Source organism: Brassica napus, chromosome A7 (genome assembly GCF_020379485.1).
Source record: "Brassica napus cultivar Da-Ae chromosome A7, Da-Ae, whole genome shotgun sequence".
Classification (NCBI taxonomy): Eukaryota; Viridiplantae; Streptophyta; class Magnoliopsida; order Brassicales; family Brassicaceae; genus Brassica; species Brassica napus.
The window spans coordinates 24,114,252-24,138,794 of record NC_063440.1 but is presented as its reverse complement, the minus strand read 5'-3'; the positions used below and the strand labels follow the sequence as shown (position 1 = coordinate 24,138,794).

At 32.2% G+C, this 24,543-nt stretch overlaps 5 protein-coding genes across 7 annotated transcripts; 4 read left to right on the top strand and 1 right to left on the bottom strand.

The window, feature by feature from the left end:
• The first annotated feature begins 353 nt into the window (after positions 1 to 353).
• On the top strand, positions 354 to 1,595 carry LOC106382552 (glutathione S-transferase U12). 2 transcript variants are annotated; one of them, XM_048736091.1, is made up of 2 exons: positions 354 to 780; positions 1,048 to 1,595. In XM_048736091.1, exons 1-2 carry the CDS (start codon positions 451 to 453, stop codon positions 1,381 to 1,383), a joined length of 666 nt encoding a protein of 221 aa, XP_048592048.1. In that variant the 5' UTR covers positions 354 to 450; the 3' UTR covers positions 1,384 to 1,595. The 2 variants fall into 2 exon arrangements, with proteins under 2 accessions (XP_048592048.1, XP_013678038.2); XM_013822584.3 differs by having other exon boundaries at positions 1,027 to 1,595.
• A 3,574-nt stretch (positions 1,596 to 5,169) lies between these two features.
• Positions 5,170 to 6,690, top strand: LOC106382550. Its single transcript, XM_013822582.3, has 2 exons — positions 5,170 to 5,917; positions 6,021 to 6,690. The coding sequence occupies exons 1-2, from the start codon at positions 5,201 to 5,203 to the stop codon at positions 6,537 to 6,539; spliced, it is 1,236 nt and encodes a 411-aa protein (XP_013678036.2). The 5' UTR covers positions 5,170 to 5,200; the 3' UTR covers positions 6,540 to 6,690.
• Positions 6,691 to 9,287: 2,597 nt separating this feature from the next.
• LOC111212074 lies at positions 9,288 to 10,577 on the top strand. The gene is made up of 2 exons (XM_048736094.1): positions 9,288 to 9,962; positions 10,241 to 10,577. The coding sequence occupies exon 1, from the start codon at positions 9,416 to 9,418 to the stop codon at positions 9,908 to 9,910; it is 495 nt and encodes a 164-aa protein (XP_048592051.1). The 5' UTR covers positions 9,288 to 9,415; the 3' UTR covers positions 9,911 to 9,962; positions 10,241 to 10,577.
• Positions 10,578 to 14,542: 3,965 nt separating this feature from the next.
• Positions 14,543 to 18,430, top strand: LOC106382547. 2 transcript variants are annotated; one of them, XM_048736093.1, is made up of 3 exons: positions 14,543 to 16,404; positions 18,062 to 18,129; positions 18,241 to 18,430. In XM_048736093.1, the coding sequence occupies exons 1-2, from the start codon at positions 15,868 to 15,870 to the stop codon at positions 18,095 to 18,097; spliced, it is 573 nt and encodes a 190-aa protein (XP_048592050.1). In that variant the 5' UTR covers positions 14,543 to 15,867; the 3' UTR covers positions 18,098 to 18,129; positions 18,241 to 18,430. The 2 variants fall into 2 exon arrangements, with proteins under 2 accessions (XP_048592050.1, XP_048592049.1); XM_048736092.1 differs by having other exon boundaries at positions 14,544 to 16,404; positions 18,062 to 18,378.
• Positions 18,431 to 21,362: 2,932 nt separating this feature from the next.
• Positions 21,363 to 22,599, bottom strand: LOC106432550 (thioredoxin H8). Its single transcript, XM_013873397.3, has 3 exons — positions 22,262 to 22,599; positions 21,924 to 22,046; positions 21,363 to 21,796 (listed from the first exon to the last, which is right to left on the bottom strand). Exons 1-3 carry the CDS (start codon positions 22,451 to 22,453, stop codon positions 21,656 to 21,658), a joined length of 456 nt encoding a protein of 151 aa, XP_013728851.2. The 5' UTR covers positions 22,454 to 22,599; the 3' UTR covers positions 21,363 to 21,655.
• Between the last annotated feature and the right edge of the window lie 1,944 nt (positions 22,600 to 24,543).

Sequence of the window (24,543 nt, the reverse complement as noted above, 5' to 3'; positions counted from 1 at the left end):
AATAAATAACAGAATTTGGACTTGCTAAAAAAAAAAATTTGGACTTGCAAATTTCTTGCATGTGCTATTACCCCAATTTGAAATCCCCTATAACTAAGGAGGATCGTTTTAAACTCTAAAGTCAAGCGCCAGTGAAATTGAAACTTTGTCAACAGTCAATCGTGACACGCTTCCAAAGTCAAGCGCCGGTGAAATTGAAACCATCTCATTTCCAGCGACTAATCTTTGGTTGTAACTTTTCAAAAATCAAATCTAGAATTAAGACCTTATGATCATAAAAGTAATACCAAGAAATATACTCAGCCGCCAACATGCCAGCTGGAGAAGAAACTCAAGAAAGAGACATAATAATCGAATTGTTCCTTCATACAACAATTAAAATAAATACTCACCCAAAACAACTCCATCTCAAGACACAACTCAAACTAAGATAAGAAAGTAAAGTCTCAGATGGCTCAAAGCGGTTTGAACAGTACTGTGAAGTTATTAGGGACATGGGGAAGCCCTTTCGCTTTAAGGGCTCAAGTAGCTCTACATCTCAAGTCTGTAGAGTACGAGTACATGGAAGAAGTTCTGAACTCGAAGAGCGATCTTCTCCTTGAATCCAACCCAATCTACAAGAAAGTCCCTGTCTTAATCCACGGTGATGTCTCCGTCTGCGAGTCTCTCAACATCGTTCAGTACATCGACGAATCTTGGCCGTCAGATCCTTCCATCCTCCCCTCACATCCCAGTGATCGCGCCTTTGCTCGTTTCTGGGCTCACTTCGTTGACGGAAAGGTAACAAATAATTGAAGTGATATTAATTATTCTATTTTTTATATCAAACATCAATTATTTATTTGACTAACTAAATATTGGAAAAGTGAGGTAATAATGATGCAAGCAAATGTTTTAAGAATCTTTTAATAGATTTTAGTATTTTACATTCAACTAATCATTTATTTCTAAGACGCCGTTATGAAATAGTCTAAATATAATATCAGCATTAAACATGCGTGTATGTTGACATGGACATGACAATAGTGCTTCGAAACGATCAATGAGGTGGCCGGAGCAAAAGATAACGATGTGAGAATGGCCATGGCGGGGAATTTGACAGATTGTCTAACGTCGCTTGAGGAAGCGTTTCAGAAAAGCAGCAAAGGCGGATACTTATTCGGAGGAGAAAACATTGGATTCCTCGACATCGCTTGTGGGGCTATGGTGGGTCCACTTTCTGTCGTCGAAGTGTTTTCAGGTGTAAAATTTTTGAATGAAGATACAACACCAGGCATGCTCCAGTGGGCTGAGAAGTTCAGGGCCCATGAAGCAGTGGAACCTTACTTGCCTACTGTCGCCGAGTTCCTTGAATTCGCCAAAAAGAAGTTCAATGTTCAGTGATGATTTAATCTCAATATGGTTATAAAAAGATGTGTTCCAATCTAGTTAGAAACCGGTAAAAACAATGATATATCAATTAGGAGTTTTGGGGATTTTGGTATGTTATCTTTTCTTTATGTTATGAGTTTTTGATTTTCATCTCTTATTCAAGAAAGCTGCTAATTAAGTTCTATGGTATTTAGTTCTTAAAGTTATTAAATGATAATTTTCTCTTTTGTGTTGCATTAATTTGATTAAATTTGTCGATTCAAAAAGTTAATCTCAAGTGATTCAGAATCACTTGATTAACGAGTTAGGTCTCTAAAGCTTACTTGAACTTGTAGTTTGAGCAGAATTATCAAACTTTATGCTGCACAATATTGATATCAACACAAAAATAGTGACAATTTTTAATACCGATTTGATCAAAGAAAATTTTTCAACCCAACGAAACAGAGTTACTTGTGTATCTTAAAGAACAGATGCAACAATTCGCATGACATTACGTGATTAGTTATATGTGTGTGTGCAAACTCATCTTGTACACATGTTGTTGAACATTCTAGTTACGACAAAGATGATGATGAGAATTATGAAATAGATTTCAGTGATTGAGCAATTTTCCTCAAATCGTGATCATGTCGGTACAGGGTGGCAAATTGCAAATGATTTCCTTTAGAGTATGTGTTTCTAATTAAGAATTGAAGTGTACAAGAAAAAGAGAAGAAAAAGATACAATAGGAGAGGTCGCATGCGGCTCGAAGAAAGAGAGAAGATCTCTAGGGAAAATCTATGATTCTTTAGAACTTTCCTTAAAGATCTAAGAGCATCTGTATTGGAAGGCCCTTAAGGCATCCCTTAGGGGAAGGGGGTGGGAACCGAGGAAGAAAGAGAAGGGAAAAGCCCTTAATTAAGGGCTGTCCCTTACTCTTCTATGACCAAAAAAAAAAAAAAAAAAAAAAAAAGCAGAACAAGGGACTTTCTCTCCCTCTCTCCTCATCCCACCAATACAGATGCTCTAAGAGGCTGCACCATTTTACCATTCCATTCTGAACTTTCCAATTTGCACTCTTTTCTGCATGCGCCCATCAAGTACTCTACAACCTATTCCATGTAATGATTTAAAAAAAAAAGACCAAAAAACTCAATAAAAACTTGAAAATACTTTAGAAAAAATATACACAATGTATCAAAAACACACTACACCACTAGAGCAGGAGAACAATATAATCGTTAAGAATGATTTGGATTGAATGAAACACATAATAAATTCCCATATGTTAAACAATGGATGTGCAACATTACAGAATTTTATGGAAAGAACTGATAATGCAACTATCTAGATAAATCAATGCTCTGAAAATTGTTGTAGGCCTTAGGCTCTCTAGAACCATAGCGATATTCTTATAACCCGCTTAGATAATTATAATATATTAATAATAAATAATAAAAATTTATAAATTATATCAATTAATATATTTATATATCTAATCTTATGAAAATAAATAATATGAATATTATTATTCATAATCTTGATGTTTAACATATATATTTTATATATATATATATCTATTATTATTTTAATTGGTAAATGTCTAGACCGATTAACTAATAATTTTGACGTACGATTAATCGTTCTAGATACTAGGCGTTGAGTTTAGCGCCTAACGCTTTCTCGAACAATGGCTAAATTGATCATTTGCCCTGTTTATTTGAATTGACTATAAAATTGAAATAACCGAATAATACATATCTTTGTTATATTATCAAAACTTCAAATATGAGTAATTATTATTTGCCTTCAGAATCTTTTATCACACATATCCGAAAATAAATCCACATAGTCTTTTGCCTTCTTCACATCGATCTCTTTTTCTGCTCATTACACACAACAACAAAACGATAAAGATATAAGTAGATTTTAGCAAAAAAAAAAATATGCTCAATGAATATAAATATACATTTATATAAAATATACGATTATTGGAAAATTAAACTTACTCAGATATTGAGAAAAAGCACAATCGATTTCGATTTTTTTCCCAGTACATTCCCTAGTACATTTACCGAAACATCCAAATTTGTCTGTTGGTGGGCCAATGATACATATGTTAAAACACATCTTGAAACATAGCTGAAAACTTCTGTTTGTAACTTTCGACTCAACCATAAGGTTTCCGATCGTCAACATCATCACCATAAATAAAACCATTCTTTTCATCTCCATTGTTTTTAGAATACAAACGTTTTTTTCTCAGAAAGAGGATGGAGCAAATTGTTACATTATATAATATTTTTTACTCATATCTTACATTATATAATATTTTTTTATTAAAACAGAAATATTTTAAATAATGTAACATTTAATCATATCTTATATTACATAAAATATCACTGGAAATTAATGAAAATACTAAAACTTCATAAAGATATTATAGAAAAAAACATTATAGTACTAGATATGTTTCCAAAAACTCAATAATTAAATTTGAGTCTAAACAACATAAACATTGAATCAATTTTTTTAATAAATTCTTGTTAATTTGCTTTCAAATAACTTAATAAATATTTCTTATTTAAATATAAACATTTTAGTGGATCTAAGATTTAGTCATATGGTATATTATATAACCTCTTTTATTAAAACAGAAACATTTTAATGTTCTCAATCTTTAGTCAAAAATATATTTTTTTCATAAACATACAGACTCAACTAAATAATAGAAAACGTTGAAACATGTATAACTGTTTTTTTGTGTGTGCAAGTTTAGATACTGCAAAATAATTTCAGTTAATTTTAAATAAGTTAAATTAATAGTTTAGTTTATTTATACTTTCATAAATAAAAAACTCCTTTTATCTAAAATTAAATAAGTTTTCATATTAAATTAAATCATGTATATAAATAAAATATTACGTTGAATAAATTGACATCATATAATTTTTATAATTAAAAAATTATCAAAAACATATATCAAACATCTAATCAAATAAATTAAAAAATATTAAAATTTCATAAAAATATCAAAAAGTTGTCATGTCATTTCATTTAAATACTTAAAAATTGTTTTCTTTTCAGAATTAATCTATATATTGCAAACCAAAATCTCAAAAATTGTATTTACCAGTTTAAGAAAAGTATTAACAAACACTGACATTTTACTTTAGCTTTATATATTTATTCTAGATTACATTGTGTGAAATGTGTACAATAAAGTTTACATTACAAAAAATCTGCTAATTTTACCTTTGCTGAGATTTTGTTAGTATGTCATTTATCACTTTGACCTGTTAAAAATTCATAATATATAACATAATCTCTTGTTCCCAAAAAAAAGTAGCATAATCTCTGTGTTTTGTTATATAGTATCAAACTCTAGTAAAAATAAAAATAAAAATAAAAAGAAATTTGACTTTTAATGATATAATATAAGAACCATAAATTACGGCTTTGAATGTTATAAACCGCTCCGCACCGCAGTTAACAGTAACAAAATTCTTTACATATATCATATATCTATACGTTTTATAGCTGTAAAAACCGCACCACAGTTGAACCGCTTGTCCCGTACCGCTCAAACCGCAGTTACCATTCGATGCCTACAACTAGTATTGTTAAAGGGAACAAGAGGCTTTGCTGCTGACATCCAGACGAGAGACTATTGATGAACAGAACAGCCTGGAAAATTTTATTGACAATGTCATCATATATTTAGCAATAATAATTTAATTTAACGAAGGAAACATAATAATCTCCTAACAAATCTACGCGGAAAACATTTAATACTATGAAATTGTAATATTTGGATAACAAATAATAAGAAAATGGCGTATATAAATGGAGAAAACATACGACCATTTCAAAACAAAACAATCTCGCCGTGTCCTAAACGAGGGAAAGAAAAAAATGGAGTTATTCACCAGAGGTTCCGCCGTTAGATTACGCAGCTGTCACGAAAATTACCTCTTCGCCGTTGACGACGAAAAAGCCGTCCGTCAAAGCTCTGACGGAACGTCACGGCAATCGGTATGGACGGTGGAGATGGTGCCACGCAAGCCCAATTTCATCCGTCTCAAGAGCTGTTACGGCAAATACCTAACGGCGAGCGAGTCGTCGTTTTTTCTCGGTGTCACAGGCCATAAAGTCGTCCAAACGCCGCCGTTTCGTCAGGCGGAGCACGAGAGCAACTGGGAGCCGATCAGAGACGAGTTGGCGGTCAAACTCATGTCGTGGAACGGGACATATTTGCGCGGGAACGGTGGATCGCCGCCGTGGAAAAACTCCGTCACGCACGATCATGAGCCGCACGTGCATAAGAAATGGATCTTGTGGACCGTCGAGGTCGTTGAGAATCCTGAGAATGTTTCGTTCGCTGATGGCTTTTCGTCGCCGGCTTCGAGTTTTAACTCCGCGGTCAACGACGAGTCATCGGTTAAAGAATCACCGACATTTGGATCTTCCGAGTCCATCGGGTCGGATCCTGTCTCAGTTTCTGCTTCGAAGCTTATGTTTACTCCGTCAATGTCGGAGACATCAACCCCTAAACCAACAGAGGTTTGTAATAACATATTTTATATTTATAAAATTCATAATAATAATTTTTATTAATTTAAACGTAATAATTTGGTGATTGATTTATAATTTGATTTTGGAGCAGAAAAAAGATTCGACGAAATTTGATGAATATTCATCAGCGATTGATATCTTTCGGATTGCGAAATCGGTGAGACTGCGAAGCAACGTACACGAGAAGTATTTAATTGCGGATGACAACGAGGAGAGTGTGGTAATGGGCCGGAACGGGTCAGCGAAAGAGGCCCGATGGAGAGTTGAATTGGTACCCGGATCAGGTGTGATCCGGTTAAAGAGCTGCCACGGTGGATACTTGACTGCCTCTAACGAGCGGATGATGCTGCGAGCGACGGGGCATAAGGTGGTTCAGTCGAGGAGGACCGGAGATGGTGATCCGGCGGGAGAGTGGAAGCCGGTTACGGATGGGTCAAAGGTGAAGCTGAAGAGTCGAAACGGCGGGAATTTTCTGAGAGCCAATGGGGGAATGCCACCTTGGAGGAATTCGGTTACGCATGATATACCGAACCGGAGTGCTACGCAGGATTGTGTGGTTTGGGAAGTTGACGTGGTCGAGATTATGGAGCGTTCACATGAGACCGGTTAATCAATGGCCTTGAACTTGTCAAGTTTTTAACTTTAAACTCAAAAAGTTTAACTAATCGATTTAATTATCATTTTGTTTGCAACATCTTTAATATATAGTTTCTTTGATAGAAGTTTATTGATTGGATTTAAAATTGGATTTTTTTTTTCAATTTTCTTTTGTTATTAGCAAAAACAAAGTCACAGACTCACAGCGGGTGGCTCAACACCAGCCTTTGAGATCAGCAGATTTCTTGGCATATAATAAATCTCGTTCTGATTTGTTTGTGGGATTATTAATTATCTTAAGAAGGATATCATATAGACATGAAGTTTTTTTTTTTTTGGCTTAAATATATGGACATGATGTTCTATCCAAATATTATTACTTTCGTTCACAATCTCTATAATCAACTGACTAAATATCATCGTCAAATTCAACAAATGAGTTCCCATAAACCAATTGTAAATGATTAGTTGCCAGAGAAAACACAATTGTAAAAAATCTTTATCAAACTCGCGATTTCCACAAATGAGTGTTATTATATCACGAATCTAACTATTTTTTTTTTTTACAAGAAGTTCCTTTTATGCATTAATCATGTCTTCAGCAATTAGCACAAACCCTTGTCACTCAATTAAACTTGTTTAATGATCACCTAAACAATATGGCCTTTTAATGATCACCTAAACAATATGGCCTTTTAATGATCACCTAAACAATATGGGTTCTTATACTTACAGTTTTATGCAGACCTAATCAAAAAGGTCCTAAAACACTTCACATTTTCCTAAAATCGATATCAGATTTTAGAAGTTTTAAATAAAAACCAACAAAGACTGGAGTCAAAGACGATTAGTTATTTAGTTATAAAGTGGGCTCAAAATCAGCTTACACAGCCCATAATAGCAACCATACACCGCGTCGCATACATACGTGTCAATGAATTTTTGAACTGAACAACGAAATCTTTTGTTCTTCAAATTTTTATTTCGTTTAGTTAAAGTTAAACCATAGTGGAGTGAGTGATACACGCTGATCCAACGATTTTTAACTCTTTCGAAAATAGTTTGTTTTGGTAACTCTTTCAAAAATAGTTGGTCAATTTTGGTTCATTCAAATTAAGGTGTTTATGAATTTGCATAGCATGTTGATTTGTATGCGTATACATACAAATTCATTTTTCGTAGAGGCAGGCAAATCATTTTGAAACATTCCGATTTGATATTGCCTTCACATTTTCTTGGTTAATCTTGGACCGATGCCTGTCCAGCGAACCTAAGTAAGGATCAGATTCTTAATTCAGAACGAAACCAACATATGAAACTCAAAAGTATATCAAATTTCAAAGCGGCACAAACCAGTTTGTCCGGTCGATGACAAACTATATGCGTAAACAATAAGAGTAACGTATCACAGACGCGAGAAAATGTAACAAGTTGGTCTTACTTATGATCTGTCATTGGGACATGCCTTAAGATAAGCCTTAAGAGAGTCCCACACTCGTCAATCTCACCTCTTGTTATTTCTTAAGGGCAACATATCCCAATAAAAAAAAGAAAATCATATCCTAAGTCCCAACCATATATTATATACATTTATGCATATTTTTTGTCTTTACCCGGCTTGTAATAATACAGCTATAATATTAATTTACTCGAGTAGATTACAAACGTCTCTTTTTCGTTTGCCTATGTTCACATAGTGTGCTAGCCATTCAAATCTAATCGTAAGATGCCTTAATAAATACTCATTAGATGATAACATGAGCCATGCACAGTGTAAGTTTTTTATATTAATGTTCATTCATTATAAAAATTAGATAGACAATATCGATAGTAAAGTCACGAAATGAGGTTTTCTGCTCTTTATTTGTTTTTTATCGATTCTGATTTCATTTTCTACTTCTATAAAATTATAATCACGTTTTCGTTTTTGTTTTACTAATCTGAGTTTTATTGCTTTTTTAACTTCTTTTGTGAATTCGGTGAATTACGTTAATTTAAAAAGATTGACCTCTGTAAAAGTTAGTTCCACTCTAGATACATATCTAAGAATCAAAATTTTGAAGAAAATAACCGACAAACTCTATTCACATGTAAATGTTCAAATATAATAAATCAAGTTGTTATAGAATATAAATGCAAACTCAAAATATAAACAAAAAAATATGTATTTTATTAACCTACGTTTTTGAGATTTAGTTATTTAAGAGTATATCGATAAAAAAAATATTTTACCTTTCTAATATATGTAAACTATGTATAAAATAATAAATGTTTGATTTATTAAATGATAAACCATAAAATTTATTATAAATAGTTCAAATCTCTCTTTCTTACAATTATAATAGCCAGATAGGATATTATAGAAAAATAAATATTAGGCGAATGATCAAATTTCTCATTTTTCGAATAAACTCAAAATGATGTGAATATGATCTTGTCATAATATTTTATTAAAAGCTTTATAGAAATAAAAATCAAAACTAAAAAATTTAAAATGAAATAATATATATATATATATATATAGTGCTTTTAATATTAAAAATATTTCTAGGTAGATATAGCAGGATGCTGACGTGGAAGTAACAAATATGGTGAAAGTAACAAACGTGGATATGTAACTATAGATATAGCACGACTTTTCCATGCCTAGTTGTTAAAATCGTTTCATCACATGACTATTCAATATTCAACTAATTATTTTTGCTAAGGATATTAAACTGAATTTTAAAAGACTAAGGTCCACATCATTGTGTGCCGCTTTGGACTTGGTCTCCATTAGTAAATAGTCATTAAATACACACCAAACAATGCATTCACTTCACAATTTGTTTTATGAAACAAATCTTGCTTAAGTTCCAACAAGAAGTAGTAATAACATAGTATCAGCAAATGGAGTTTTTCCATAACGCTAAAGCCGTTAGGATGCGTAACGTCCACGAGAAGTATCTTATGGCGGACGAAGACGAGGAGACGGTGGCTCAAGAAAGGAATGGTTCCGACAAGAGAGCTCGATGGATCGTCGAACCAGTTCGTGGTTCCTTTGAAGTGATCCGTTTGAGGAGTTGCTACGGTAGCTATCTCACCGCTTCGAAAGAGCGGTTCTTGCTCGGTGCCACGGGGCGTAAAGTGGTTTTGTCGAAACCGAGTGGACTTGACTCGTCCGTAGAGTGGGAGCCGGTGAAAGAAGGGTCAAAAGTAAAGCTCAAGACTAGACACGGTCGCTTCCTCCGAGGCAATGGTGGGCTTCCTCCGTGGCGTAACTCAGTCACTCATGGCTCTCATCATAGTTCGGACTCGTTCTTGTGGGATGTTGATGTCGTGGAGATCTTGGTTGAAATGACGTCTCCGGCTCCAGCTCCGATATTACTACTCCGCAACATATGAGGGTCTAAGACCTCCGATGTCTAAGACCACTTCAGGAAAATCGGAGGAAGGGGTTGGTATTGTTATTTAGGACTAGACAACTTATCTACCCGAATTGTTATTTGTTTTCAGTCAGAAGTTGAAAAAATAAAAATAATAACGAGACTGATCAGATATCCACCAATAATTGATAATATTTCGAATATCTCCAAACTTATTTTGCCCAATATTTATATTCAGATAAATATTCAGATTATGTGCCCAATATTTATTTACTATATATATAAATAATATATATTAACTAAATACTGTATGAAGTTTCAACACATTTTCTTGATTTGTGTTGACTAGTTGGCTAACTCGCCGCCGAAATCTGAAGGGTGGAACAGTTGATGCAGACGCTGAGGGAAGAGACTAGCATGGATATTGTTGTTGCGTGTACAGACGCAATCCCATAAACGGCATGCTGTGTGTGTCATGCAAAAGTGGTCAAAGTATTAGCTCAAATTGAGATATGGTGTTGACCAAAAGGTTAAAGATTGGTCCTCGGTTCCATTAGATAAGGGTGTTAGATATAAAATATATTGATATATTATTATTGTGGGTGCTAATCTTTCATTTTATTGTACATAATATACTTCTTGCAAACGAATCATTTAAGCATATATATGAACATTCGCCTGGAAAAGTGTCAATTTCGACCCCAACAATTTTGGTCGTGCCAAATACGATCCGAACAATTGATCGGTGTCAAATACGATCTCAACTCAATTATAATTAAAAAAATACATGAACTTCTTAAAACGTGCATAAATCTATATTGACTATAACAAAAGTTAGTCAACTGTTAACAAAATAAAATGACGTCGTTTTGATATAGAAAGAAAAATGTCAATTTCGACCCCAACAATTTCAGTTGTGCCAAATAAGACTCGAACAAATAATAAGTGCCAAAAACGACATCAGCTCAATTATAATTTTTTTTAAAAACTATCCAAACTTCTTAAAATGTGCCTAAATCTACATTGATTCTAACAGAAGTTAGTCAACAACTAACAAGATTAAACGAAGTCTTTTATATATATATATAATTTTTTAAAAAAATATGTTTATTTCGAAACTCAAATCCGTGTGGAGATATCCTTTTAAAGGGGCACTAACAACTAAACTAAAATAACTTTTTAAAATATTATTGCCGTAAGACGGCTCAGATCCACTACCAAGCTGACAGATCATGTTTGCTCGAGATGGAAAGGATCTCTTGAATGGGCTTGGCCCATTATTGCAGATATGTCCAGCAGTATTCTAGTTCACCAACACCCATTTTATGGGAAACTCAACTCTTTGACACAGCCTATTGTGGGTTTGTTAGTTTTGGCTAGATCCTACAGATTTCCAGTGGGTTCACCGGAGTCTCTAGAAAGGAGCACATAGTTTTGAGTAGAGTTGCTCTTTTACTGTGAGCATAAAGTGAAAGGAAGAGTTGGTTTTTTTTTATTTTTGGCTCAACATCAACTATTTCATTCACAGATAAGTTGGTACAAAGATTTTGACCATATCAATTTTACCACACATACAACAATACATCTTACCAACACCCTGAAACACTCATTAGGTGATCTCTCACTTGGATCTAGCGCACTAAAGTACATTAGCTCTGTTCTTTTGCCGGACGCATCATCACGGCGAGCGTCTAAAATTTAACAAACAAAACAGAAAACTGTAGACACAGCGTCAATTTATACTTCCCGCCAGCGACGGTAGCTAATGATCTTTCCCTTGTTTCTTTGCCGCTGTAATATTCAGCGTCTCCCATACATATCTTGACGTGTGGCTTGCGTCAATTAGTGTTATCTTTTGACTCTCTATTTTAAATTATTGATGACCTGTCAGTTTAAATTTTTTGATGTTTTGGTATCGCCGGTCGCCGACGCCGCGTCCCGCAAAAAAACATGAGTATTGTTGTATTTTTCACCACTCGGAATGAACCGCCTCTTATACCATCTAATTCTACCACTAAAAAAAGATTACAAAGCTAGTCCTAGACTTCCGTTACATCTTAGTTTGAGAAATCTAATTTAAAACGTAGCGTTGAAACCGTAAGATATGAGTGATAATGAGGAACAACTGCAACATCACCGGAGGTGCATTTCCTCAGACAAAGATACCGAAGGAAGAAACATGAGCTTTGAATCTTGCAGAGGAATGGGAAGAAACATGAGCTTTGATACCGAAGGAAGAGTTGGCTTTTATAACCTCAGATATTCTTGTTGTGGACCTAGTGGCCTTAAACGGTCACCAATTTGTACACTATAATCAACTAACTAAATATCATTGTGAATATTCACCAAATGAGTTCCCATAAATCGATTGTAAATGACTAGTTGCCAGAGAAAAAACAATTGTAAATTTTTTTTTATCAAAACTTGGGATTTCCACAAATGAGTGTTATTATATCACGAAATCGATTTTGTCCACAGACCATCAGATATAAATAAATATTATATATATTTGAACAAAATTCTGTCAAAGATATAACAGCAAAAAATACAAAGGAAAATGTGGAGAGTATTTTAGGACCTTTTTGATTATGTCTGCATAAAACTGTTAAGTATAAAAACCCATATTGTTTAGCTGATCTTTAAACAAGTTTAATTGAGTGACAAGGGCTTGTGCTAATTGCTTAAGACATGAATAATACAAAAAGGAACAAAAAAAGGAGAGTTCTTGTCAAAAAATATATATATATAGTTCTATAGTTATGAACTGGGCTCAAAATCAGTTCACCCAGCCCTCATGAGCAACCATACACCACATACATACGTGTCAATGAAATTTTTAGTAAACAACGAAATCTTTTTTTTTAAACGAAATAATTCATTCCGATGGAAATAAAATTTTGAGCCGACTCGAACAAAATTACTCAATAATTAGTTCAGAATAAAATTATCCAATTACCAGGACAGAATTACCCAATTACAAAATTACCACTAACGAGTTACACAATTACCCAACGAAATCTTTTGTTCAACTTAAATTTTTATTTCGATTTGTTAAATCATAGTGGAGTGAGGGATACACGGCAAGCATTTTGATTTGTATCCTACGTGCGAAAGATTAACATAAGAATTCATTTTTCTAGAGGCACGCAAATCATTTTGAAACATTCCGATTTGATTGCGTTTCTATTTTATTGGTTAATCGTGGACCGATGCCTGAACATGGAACCTAAATAAGATATCAGAACAAAAGTAGATCAGATATTAAAGCGGATTTGGGACAAACGAACCAGCTTGTCTGTAACTCTTATTGTTTAAGGTGGTGTATCTTGTAAGACAATCTCAATTTCTACTAATCTAATCCAATTTGCGGAAGAAAAAAAAATCTCACACTTCATCAATCTCACCTTTTGCTATTTCTTAAGGGCCAACATATCCAATAAAATAAATAAAGCATATCCCTAGTCCCAACCATTTATTATATACATTATTATGAATATTTTTGATATTGATACCTTGTAAATAGTACTCCTTTCTGCCGATTACACAAGTTGAAACCGGAAAGAATGGGAAACACGTAAGGTAAAAGGATATGTAATTGTAGATATACAAATATGCTGACGTGAAGTAACAGATATAGTCAAAGTGGAAACTTGTCAAATAAGCACGATTTTTCTACACCTATATAGTTGTTACGAATGAAAGAGCAATTTCCCTACAAAAACTATCATCAATATTATTAAAATTAAAGTATCTTTTAAAATAACATTTACTTCTTCATAATAATTATAAATGTGTCACTGGCTTAATAATTATTAATTAATTTAGTATAAATCATTTATTTTGTTATATTATATTCTGACCAATTTACCATTATTTTCTAATCAAGCTTACCATAATTATTTAACTGGAATTTTTTTCTATTAAATTTTACAGTAAAATTGAATAGATTTATTTAAATGTGACATACATATTTTAAACAAAAAAAAAGATTACAATACCCTAAGTTAGTTACCATTTTCAAAATTATAAGTAATCAAAAATACCATAACATTTAGATTTAGGATTTAGTGATTATTTGTTTAAGGTCTAGTATTTAAGAGTTGGGATTAGGTTTATAAACTTTTATAAATATTTTATACATTATTATAAAAATATAATTATTTTATAGATTATTTTTAAAAACATCTATAAATTATTTAAGAGAATTAATTTAATCTTTTAATCACAAATTTAAGGTATTTATGAAAATAGTTATCATATAAGGGTAAAGTTGTAAAGTGATATCAAACTTGTGGTAAATTTGAAATATCTCCTTTCAATATTATATATTCATGTATATTATTATTTCATTTCACATACAAAATAAAACTATTCATATTTTATTAAAAATATAAATTTATTTTTAAAATATATGTTAAATAATTTTAAGATTACTATTATTCACACATATATATTTGAATGATAAGAATGAAATTGTTAAATTTTAATTAATATTTTCGACAAAAATAAACATAGAAAAAAATTATTTGGCTTATAAAAAAATTTAGAGACATATCCATATATTTTATTAAAACATGAATGAATTTTATTTGACACAAAATATTTTATTCTAGAAAGATAGATTTATTAATATACATAAATATACTAATTGGTGTTTTAATTTTTAAAGAAATACACTGAAAATGATTAATGTAATTGAAAATTACTAATTTACAAATATGTTATATAACATATCATTTTGTTTGGTTTAGTATCCAACCAGTACTGGATGTAGCCTTTCCCCCGGGCAAGATGTCCAATTTTATTAAAAAAAGATAAAGAACAACCAACAAATTACCGACAATTAAAAATCTCGATCTATCATAAACTTTATATACTATAAATCGAAAATAAACACCATATGGATGTATGTCTGTGCAACTATTAAAATAAACACATATGTGCACGGATCAAGCTCTAGTATAATATTGAATATCTTCCAAACTATGACCGTGTCTTATATATTTTTGAATTTTAATTTCAAAAACTGTATCCCCACGTATTGAAAGTTCAAAACTCCAACTCTCAGAAATGAAGTTTCAAACTCCAAAGCCCATAAACCTTAATTACATCGGGTTAAAGATAGTTTAATGTTTTTTAATCACACCATAAATCTTACTCCTTCCGTTTTTGAATAAGTGTCACTTTGAAAGTGACACTTTTTCACACAGACTTAGAAAGTAGCAGAAATATATGTAAATTGTTATTTAATTATATTTTCTGACCAATAACATTTGAAATAAATAAAATTATTTATAAAATAATTGCAGTTTGCAATTAATTTTCAGCTGAAAGTAAATATAATTTGCATTGGAATTGTAAAATGACATTTTTTGTGTAACAAGAAAAAAAACTAGAATGACACTTATTATAAAACAGAGGAAGTATAAATTATTGTTCGAAGCGGTGAGGCTTTGGACTTGTATCGAGTGGTGTAATCTCAATACTCCGATGATTAAATGAAGTTGTGTTTCAAAAAAAAATCATCTTCAAATCAATGTAGTTAAAGTTTATAGGTTTTAGAGTTTCGAGCTTTAATTTTGGAGAGTTTGGAATTTTGAATTTTCATTCTCCAAGAATACAGATTTCCAACTTTAAATTCGTAGGTATTTAGAATGTAATTATAGTTTAGAAAACATATGATCTGATGCTATGCGATAGTTTAGGCGGAAAGAAATAGTTTGTATACTCTTTTTCATCACATGACTATTCAATATTCGACTAATTATTTTGGTAAGAATATTAAACTAATTTTTAAAAGACTGAAAAGGTCCACATCATTGTGTATCGCTTTGGAATTGGTCTCCATTAATACATAGTTAGTAACTAGTACACACCAAACAATGCATTCACTTCACAATTCGTTTTATACTTTTATGAAACAAATTTTGCGTAAGTTCCAACAAGAAGAAAATAGTAATAACATAGTATCAGCAAATGGAGTTTTTCCATAAAGCTAAAGCCGTTAGGATGCGTAACATACACGAGAAGTATCTAATGGCGGAAGAGGACGTGGAGTCGGTGACTCAAGAAAGGAATGGTTCCGATAAAAGAGCTCGATGGACCGTCGAACCTGTTCGTGGTTCCTTTGAAGCGATCCGTTTGAAGAGTTGCTACGGTAGCTATCTCACCGCTTCGAACGAGCGGTTCTTGCTCGGTGCCACGGGGCGTAAAGTGGTTTTGTCGAAACCGAGTGGACTTGACTCGTCCGTAGAGTGGGAGCCGGTGAAAGAAGGGTCAAAAGTAAAGCTCAAGACTAGACACGGTCACTTCCTCCGAGGCAATGGTGGACTTCCTCCGTGGCGTGACTCAGTCACTCATGACTCTCGTCGTAGCTCGGACTCGTTCTTGTGGGATGTTGATGTTGTCGAAACTACGTCGCTGGCTCTAGTTCCGGTTGCAACTCCTCCGCTACATAGGAGGCAGTCAAGTCCTCCCATGTCTAGGTCCTCTTCAGAAAAATCTGAGCAAGAGGTTGGTATTGTAATTTAGGACACGGCAAATGTCTATCGAGCCGAATTATTATATTGTTTTAACGAGATGGATCACAAGTTGACCAAAAAAAAAATAACTCAAGAGATTAGATATCCGCCAATAATCGATGATATGCCAAATATTCAAACTTATTTTAGACGAAGCGGACCACGAACTTGTACTCCGATCATTTAATTTTGGTGCCCAATAATTGATTTAATACTATATAAAGTAGGTCTGGGCATTACGGTATTGATTCGGTTTGGTTCGGATATTTTGAGTATCGGCTAGTTTAAATAAATAACTAGAAGATCCATGTACTATCTGACATATTTTTGGTTTGGGTAGTTTTGGGTTTGATTTGGTTTGGGTAGTAAAAATAAGAATAAAAAATACCTAAAAAAGATTTGGTTCTCATTTGATACATATTCGATTATTTTGGATACTTCGACTAATTCATGTTAAATATTAGATATTTTGGATGAAATATTGAGTATTTTGGATAAAATAACAGATATTTTTGATAAATATCAAATAATTAAGATGATTCAGATAAATATTTTTGGATATTTTAAATTATTTTGGATATTACTATCATGATATTTTTAGATACTTTTGGCTAATTCAGATACTCTATAATTATTCAAATATTTTGGATGCTTTTAATAGATTTTTAATTATATACTAGATCTTGATCCGCGCTCCCGCGCGGGTATTGGATTTAACTTGCGTTCAATGTAAATTTATAAACCATTGATTTTATAAAATGTTCATTTATATTTTTATGTTTTGTAAAATATATTTCGAGTAGAATATATTATATTATAATATCGATGTTTGATAATAATTTTTTATCTGTATGTAATATTATATTTGTAATTTTATAACTTGATGCAATTTGATGTAATTGTAATATTCAAATATTAACCTATTGATTTTTTTAATTTATTTAAAAATGATTTAGTTTTTTACAGTAGGTTTTTATGAATTATTATTAATTTTATGATATTTGGTTTTCTTGAAAATTGTATTGTAGCAGATTAATATATACTATATATTACAGTTTGAGTTTTAATTTTCGGCAAAAAAAAATAACAATTCATTGCAATTAATTTAATTTTTTGATTTTAAGTGAAACGACAGATTTGTAAATAAGAAAGAAATACAATGGCTAAATGTGTAAATAAAAAAAATAACAAATTTGCTATCCGTGTTTCCAAACAATTCTCATTTAATTTGCTATCCAAGTTTACAAACGACAGAATCTGTAAATGAGAAAAAAATACAGCGACTAAATATGTAAATAAAAAAATATATTTAATCTGCTATCTTTGTTTCCAAACAACTTTCATTTAATCTACTATCTAAGTTTCCAAACAGTATTAAAAGATACTTTAGTTTTAATAATATAGATATATATTTAGTTATATGTAAATATAATTAATATTTTTATATATTTTGATATCCGTTGAGTTCTCGGTTTGGTTGTTTTGGATGTAAGAATATAAAAATATTTGGATATTTGAAGGTCGTTTGGTTTCGGTTAGTGTCTTTGGTTCTGGTTTTTAGCGCACGTCTAATACAAAGTTTCAAGATATTGTGTTGACTAGTTAACTAACTCGCCGCCGAAATCTGAAGGGTGGAACCGTTGTTGCAGGCGCTAAGGGAAGAGACTAGCATTGGACATGGATGATGCTGTTGTGTGTATATGCAATCCCTTAAATGGTAAGCTGTTTCTTGTTCGTATGCAGTTTCCGCCAAATAGCAAAACAATGCATGTCGTTTTAGTAGCTTCATTTACTTCTTAAATGGTACGCTGTGTGTGTTTTGAAATAGTGGTCGATGTATTAGCACAAGTTTGGGATATGGTGTTGACAGAAGGTATGATTGGTCCTCGGTTCCGTTATATAAGAATGTAAACTATGCAATATATAAATAGATTATTATTGTGGGTACTAATCTTGCAATTTATTGTACATCAATTATTTTGTAAACGTATCATTTTAAGTTTTATATGTGAACATTTGCCATCAAGAATGATGTTTGTTACTGGAAGATTTTTTAAATCAATTATTAAAGACTTTAAAATGCTCAAGCATACTTGCGCAAGTCTTCACCAACTCTTCTACTACTTTGTTCTTTTTTTCCTATACTAAATTGTTTTTCCATCAAAGGCTTGTCAAAGAATCTTTTTCTTTAGGTTCAACTTTTATTAACCAAATTGTGAATACAAAAGTTAACCTTACTGAGATTTAAATTCCACGTACAACGCCGAGATATAGTATCACCCATAAATACTTAGAAAGATAATACGCTACCCAATCGAGAAGATATTGTATTTTTCACCACAACTAAACGAATTCACCTCACGATCTAAGATGAACCGGCTCTTGAACCACCTAAATTCTACACTAAAACAAGATTACAAAACAATTCATATGCCAATGAAATATCCTAACTGAGAGGAATGTGAGCCGTAGGAACCAAAAGAATTGAATGTAGTGCCTGACCATCCGCATTAACACCTTAATGGTGCATACTCCCAATTAGGGGATCCTGAATGACGAGGAATAAACACACTTTGGAACCTTGTCGGGGCTAAAGTCTCAGCAACAACCAAAACAGCGACCAAACAAGCCCAACAGTTGGGCCGAGACTTCTACAACACCCACAATCCAGCACCTCCAATTAGAAGAAGAAGAAGCAAATCTGCTGGGTTTGACACTTCAACGGCACCGCGAATGGTTTACTTCAAAACATGTAGTCACCAAGTCCCGATCTTTCCCGATGACTAGTCGAAGAAAAGTACGGTCTTGACACACCCTGTATCTGAGAACCAAAAGCCAACTTCTCCTTTGAACGCCTTCACGCCGGTAACATAACTGCACTTGTCCAAACTGAAGCTCCTTCCATCCTACGATTGGTGTGGCCATAGATGACCTAACACCGTTGTGGGCGTCTCAGGAAACACATGAAATCGGAGCCAGACCGGTTGATACACATCCACCGTATGCACACTGTTCACGCCGTCGAAAGCAGAGACTCTCGACGTTCACTTGGGCTGAGGGTAAGGACATTGAGCTATCCAAATACTGAGCCTTCTCCTCCGTCCCTACACATCTTGAAAACCTTTTTATCCAATCATCCTAGAAGATAGATGTTCTGAAGTATTTTTTGTTCTATTTATTTGTTTTAAAAAATTTATACGCTTTTTATATATCGTGACTATTAATATTCTACAGTAGCTGTGTTGTTATTAAGAGTGTTTTTAAATTAAAGTTAACTAACAAAGTTTACATGAAAAACATTTATGATTTTTTAATTCTTGTACTTCAGTCAATACATCTTATCAAACGAGACATGAACAATCTTGTTCTTTTTAACAACAAAAGAAGCAATCTATCAAATATTTCATCAGTTTCACAAAGAATGTCACTTAGATATTTTTTACACATTAAAAAAACTGATTGAAATGCATTTATGTTTTTATTAAATTTATTAATTTAACCAATAATATTTTGGATAAATAAATTTATTTATAAGATCAATTCATTTTACAATTAATATTGAGCTAAAAATACGTATAAACTACATTGATATTGTAGGACAACATTTTTTAAAGAAAAAAAATGTTAAAGTGACACTTAATATGAAAAAAAAGAATTATATTGCAATTAAGGTGATTGTAGAGTTTAAAGAAAAAAATTAAGGTGATTGTATAGATACTTTTTTCTGTCCTAAAGATTCCTTCAAAACAGTCACCGTAGTCTAATTGTTAAGGTTTAAAGGCTTCTACACCCAGGTTTGGGGTTCGAATCTCAGACTATGCAATTTATTGCAGAATACAGAAAATCCAGGTTTCAAGTCCCGGAAAGAGTGATTTATTACCGCAGATTTCGGAAGAAAGGTTTACAAGGGATCTTCAACATGTTGCAAGTAAATCCAGTCAGACGTGGATCTTCATAGGACGGCTCAGGTGATGTAGTTAGGTATAGATCCTCATAAAGCAGGTAGTATTACCGGTTGTTAAATCGTCTATGTAATATTTCTCGTAATTGTAATGTCATAATAAATCAGCGTAAAAAAAAAATTACTTCAAAACAACAATAAAGTTCAACCAACAGTCCAACAAACAAGAGAAACAAAAACCCAAAAAAGCAAACACACAGAACAATTCATCAATAAAGCACAAAACGGCTCAACACAAAGCAGAAACTAGTAAAGAAAAAAACAAAAGGACAAATGTAACTATCTTATTCTTGAGCCAATATGGGTATCCTTTAGCAACGTACGAGAGGTACATAAAATATGTCACAACACCCAGTCTCATAAGCACCATTATTGCAGTTAAGTGATTCAAAACGACAAATGTTTCCCTTTTAAAATATAACAGTTACCCCGAGCTACTAGCTTTACTTGTAAAGTCTTCTTCCCAAAAAAAAGTTGAGGTGCTAAGTTTGAGTCTCAGCAGTTGCGGGAAAGGGATTAAACAACAGGTAGAGCTCTAAGAACATCAGCAATGATGTGGACTTACGGCCAAAACTTCTTGATTTCAAAAATTTATATATATAACAAGAAGAGCTCTAAGAACATCAGCAATGATGTGCTCTCACACATACTCTCAAAAAATAATATCTAAGTTATTAGTTTTTTTCTTTAAAAAAATAAACCACTAGAATGATGACACATTTAGAACATGTTCTTGGGAGAGAAAACTCCTAAATTCTCTCTCTTAATTTATAATTAATTATATTTATTTTTATTAAGAGAGCATGTGTGAGAGCACGCCATTGCTGATGCTCTTAGAACATGATTAATTGACCATCCTAAAAACAAGTTTGACTCGATCCAAAGGCATCAGCTATAAAAATTAAATTAACGGTGTATATATAGAAATTGATTAAGGTTGTTTGGGAGAGAACAAGAAATACTTTTTTGTCCACCCAAGAATAAAGATATATAACCATACAAATCAGTAGTCATAAATTTATTACACGAGACAGGTACAAACATGCAAATCCAAACTTACATTACACAAAGTGAGAGGTCCGGATACTTGGATTATCAAAAAAAAATATGTTTATTTTGTTGCATCTCCTTCAAACATTAATTTATATATAGTAGCATACTAGCATACTATTCTTGGCATATGGTGATAATGCATGAGGAGCTACATTTATTTATATAGTAGCATACTATTCTTGGCATAAGGTATCATGCATGATGCATGCAAGTAAAAGCTTCATATTTTTCAAAAGAAGGATTGTGCGTATTTGTGGAGTTTCCTCTCTAATTCATCAAACTTCACACCCACAACTCTGTCTACTTCTTGGCCTCTCTTCATGAATACAATCGCAGGCAAAGTATGAAGGTTGTACTCCATCCACACACTCTGCATTCAAGTAATTGTTATTTTACAATTCAAAGGCAACGTAAACTTTTGTTGACATATTTTCAATGATGTTCTTTAGACTTTGAGAAAGACGAGGAGGAAAGCAAACGGATTAATTAAGTATTACCATTAACACATCGACATCAATCTTCACGAATTCAACATCTGTGTACTTAGCCGCCAACTCTTCAACCTTCGGCTCAAGGGATTTACAAGGTCCACACCATTTGGCCGTGAACTCGATCACAAGCTATATATATAAATACCAGAACTGGATATTCATTATTATATACTTAAATTAAGCCTAGTAAAAAGATCAGTTTCACTGGCTCAGCAGGTAGAGTGTCTCCAACTTATCAAGGAAAACCCCAGTTCAAACCTCCACCATTGTAGCACAAGAAATCTCAATAAAAAGTAGAAATAATCTACGTTAGAACTTAGAAAGCGCATGAAATGATATATTACCAGCTTGTTGGTGTCCTTGAGACTGTTGAGCCGAGATTTCCACTGATTCTTGTTCTTGATTTCCACAATAAGGGGGATGTTGACTTTGTAAGGAGAAATATGGGACTCGAAGCGAGGTGTCCATGGCCTCCTGGAAGGGAGGTCGGCCGTCACTGAATACCTCTGGTCTGGCGAAGAAACATTAGCACCCATTGTCTCGCTTTATCTCTATGTAGAAAGGAGCAAATAGTTTTGAGTAGAGTTGCTCTTTCACTTGGAGCATAAGGTGAGAGGAAGAGTTGGCTTTTATAACCTGAGATATTCTTATTGTGGACGACCTAGTGGCCTTAAACAGTCACCAATTTGTACACTATGATACCTGTTGGCTGTAAGAGTACATGTCGTCGCACAAAACTATTCCAACAAAAGTATTTTTGGGAACCAACTTTAATAAATGATTAAGTCTCATTTTAAGATCAAGTTGTCTTAGTTGAGTTCTTGAAGACTCCAAATTTGTAATTGAAATTTTAAAGATGCTTACCAACTTTTTCTTTTAATAAACGGAGAATCTCAAACCAAAGTCTATACTAATTTCCATGATTTAATAAAACATCATTTTGTCTTTTAAATGTGTCTAGAAACTTTTATCTTCCAAGCCATAAGTAAAATGTAACCAATGATTCAATGAATTGCCAACAAAAAAATCACAACGAATTTGTTGAAGCTTACCAGTTGCTAATTCATTTATTTTGTTGTTAACTCTATATTAATGATCGTATGTATTAACTATTAAATGTATCCTAGAATTAAAAAGTATACTATGCAAGCAAATAAATTCACGTGATTTATATATATTTAAAAGGCAAGATTTAATTGTGATTAAGAAAAAATGCTGTCAAAAAAGTTGTGATGAAACAACATACATTAAAGATTCCACAAGTCCTTTTTCTTTCTCCCCAAGTGCTGCTAGTGCATAAAGTTTTATCTTTCTCTCCAAGTGCGACTTCTGTTTTTTTATACTCATAAATGGAGAAAAAGGGAGGCAGCAGTTGTTTTTGACCTTTTTACGGCCATGAATTTGTTTGAAAGGAAGGATTCCAAATCTCCATAATATATGATTCCCTACTTAGCCTATGATTTTAATTAGGTTATTTTTGGTTTTCGTTGGTGGATGAAAAACTTATTTTTTAATAATAATTTCTTGGTAGAAAGATAAAGTTTAAAGCAAACAGGAATATTAATTTAGTAATCATGAATCTATGATAAAACGGAAATCTGTGTAGATGAAATGAATGATGGAATACATGTCGCAAAAAGACAGACACAATATATGCATGATAGATTGTTTGCTTAATTCATACTCCCTCTGTACCTTAATATTACATATTCTAAAAAAAAAATTATTTTAAAAACATCTAATTTTATATTTTTATAACATATTTTATTAACTAATTGCAAATTTCAAAAAACTTAATTACACTTACTGAATTTTTGTTGGCTTAAAATTATGGAACAAAGATAAACACAAAAAATTATGCAAATTTAATGTGTTTTATCAAAATGTGTAAAAAAGTTTGAATATGTAACATTAAGAAACAGAGGGAGGATATGTTTTGGATTTGATATTCAATTTAATAGTAATAATAGACTAATAGGTTCATACGTAATTGAAATATGGTTTGTATTTAATAGTTAATTATTACTACTATAAACTAATTAATGATAATATATGCGAAACAATAAATCTTAGTTTTCGTTTAGGCAATACTTTGACAAAATATACAAATTAAAAAGTTGACAATAATTTGGTAGGCAAAAGTATACAACCTTAATTTTTATCTGTTAGGATTTAAAATCATATGCACAATTTCGAAGAATAACTTTTAAAAGAAAATTATGTAAAATTGGTTTCTATTTTTATCTTCCAAATAGTAGTGCCAAATTCATCCCTTCTATTTTCAGATTATTTATGATGTATATTACTTAATTATACTCTCTCTCTCTCTTTTCAAAAAGTATATGTTGTAGAATTTTTACACATACTAAAAAGACATATGATATTTGATTACCAATACATTATTTTTTTGTAATTAACCATTCTCATAACTTTTAACCAATATATTTTGATAACTATAATTATATTTTTTAAGTTTACAATTTACCTTTAATTAATACATTAAAATGTAAAATATATCCTTTTAAAAGAGTTTTTTTTTTGAAAATATGGATATTTTCGAACGAAAGGAGTATTTAACAAGTAAATTATACGGATCAGTGGAGCCTTGCCAATTGCGGACAATCTT

Coding starts and splice junctions, on each gene's coding strand:
- LOC111212074 (XM_048736094.1), top strand. CDS start 9,416: ATGGAGTTTTTCCATAACGCTAAAGCCGTTAGGATGCGTAACGTCCAC.
- LOC106382552 (XM_013822584.3), top strand. CDS start 451: ATGGCTCAAAGCGGTTTGAACAGTACTGTGAAGTTATTAGGGACATGG. Junction 781..1,026: donor CTCACTTCGTTGACGGAAAG/GTAACAAATAAT, acceptor ACATGACAATAG/TGCTTCGAAACGATCAATGA.
- LOC106382547 (XM_048736093.1), top strand. CDS start 15,868: ATGGAGTTTTTCCATAAAGCTAAAGCCGTTAGGATGCGTAACATACAC. Junction 16,405..18,061: donor CAGAAAAATCTGAGCAAGAG/GTTGGTATTGTA, acceptor CCGTTGTTGCAG/GCGCTAAGGGAAGAGACTAG.
- LOC106382550 (XM_013822582.3), top strand. CDS start 5,201: ATGGAGAAAACATACGACCATTTCAAAACAAAACAATCTCGCCGTGTC. Junction 5,918..6,020: donor CAACCCCTAAACCAACAGAG/GTTTGTAATAAC, acceptor ATTTTGGAGCAG/AAAAAAGATTCGACGAAATT.
- LOC106432550 (XM_013873397.3), bottom strand. CDS start 22,453: ATGGGTGCTAATGTTTCTTCGCCAGACCAGAGGTATTCAGTGACGGCC. Junction 22,047..22,261: donor TCAAGGACACCAACAAGCTG/GTAATATATCAT, acceptor TTATATATATAG/CTTGTGATCGAGTTCACGGC. Junction 21,797..21,923: donor TTGATGTCGATGTGTTAATG/GTAATACTTAAT, acceptor ACTTGAATGCAG/AGTGTGTGGATGGAGTACAA.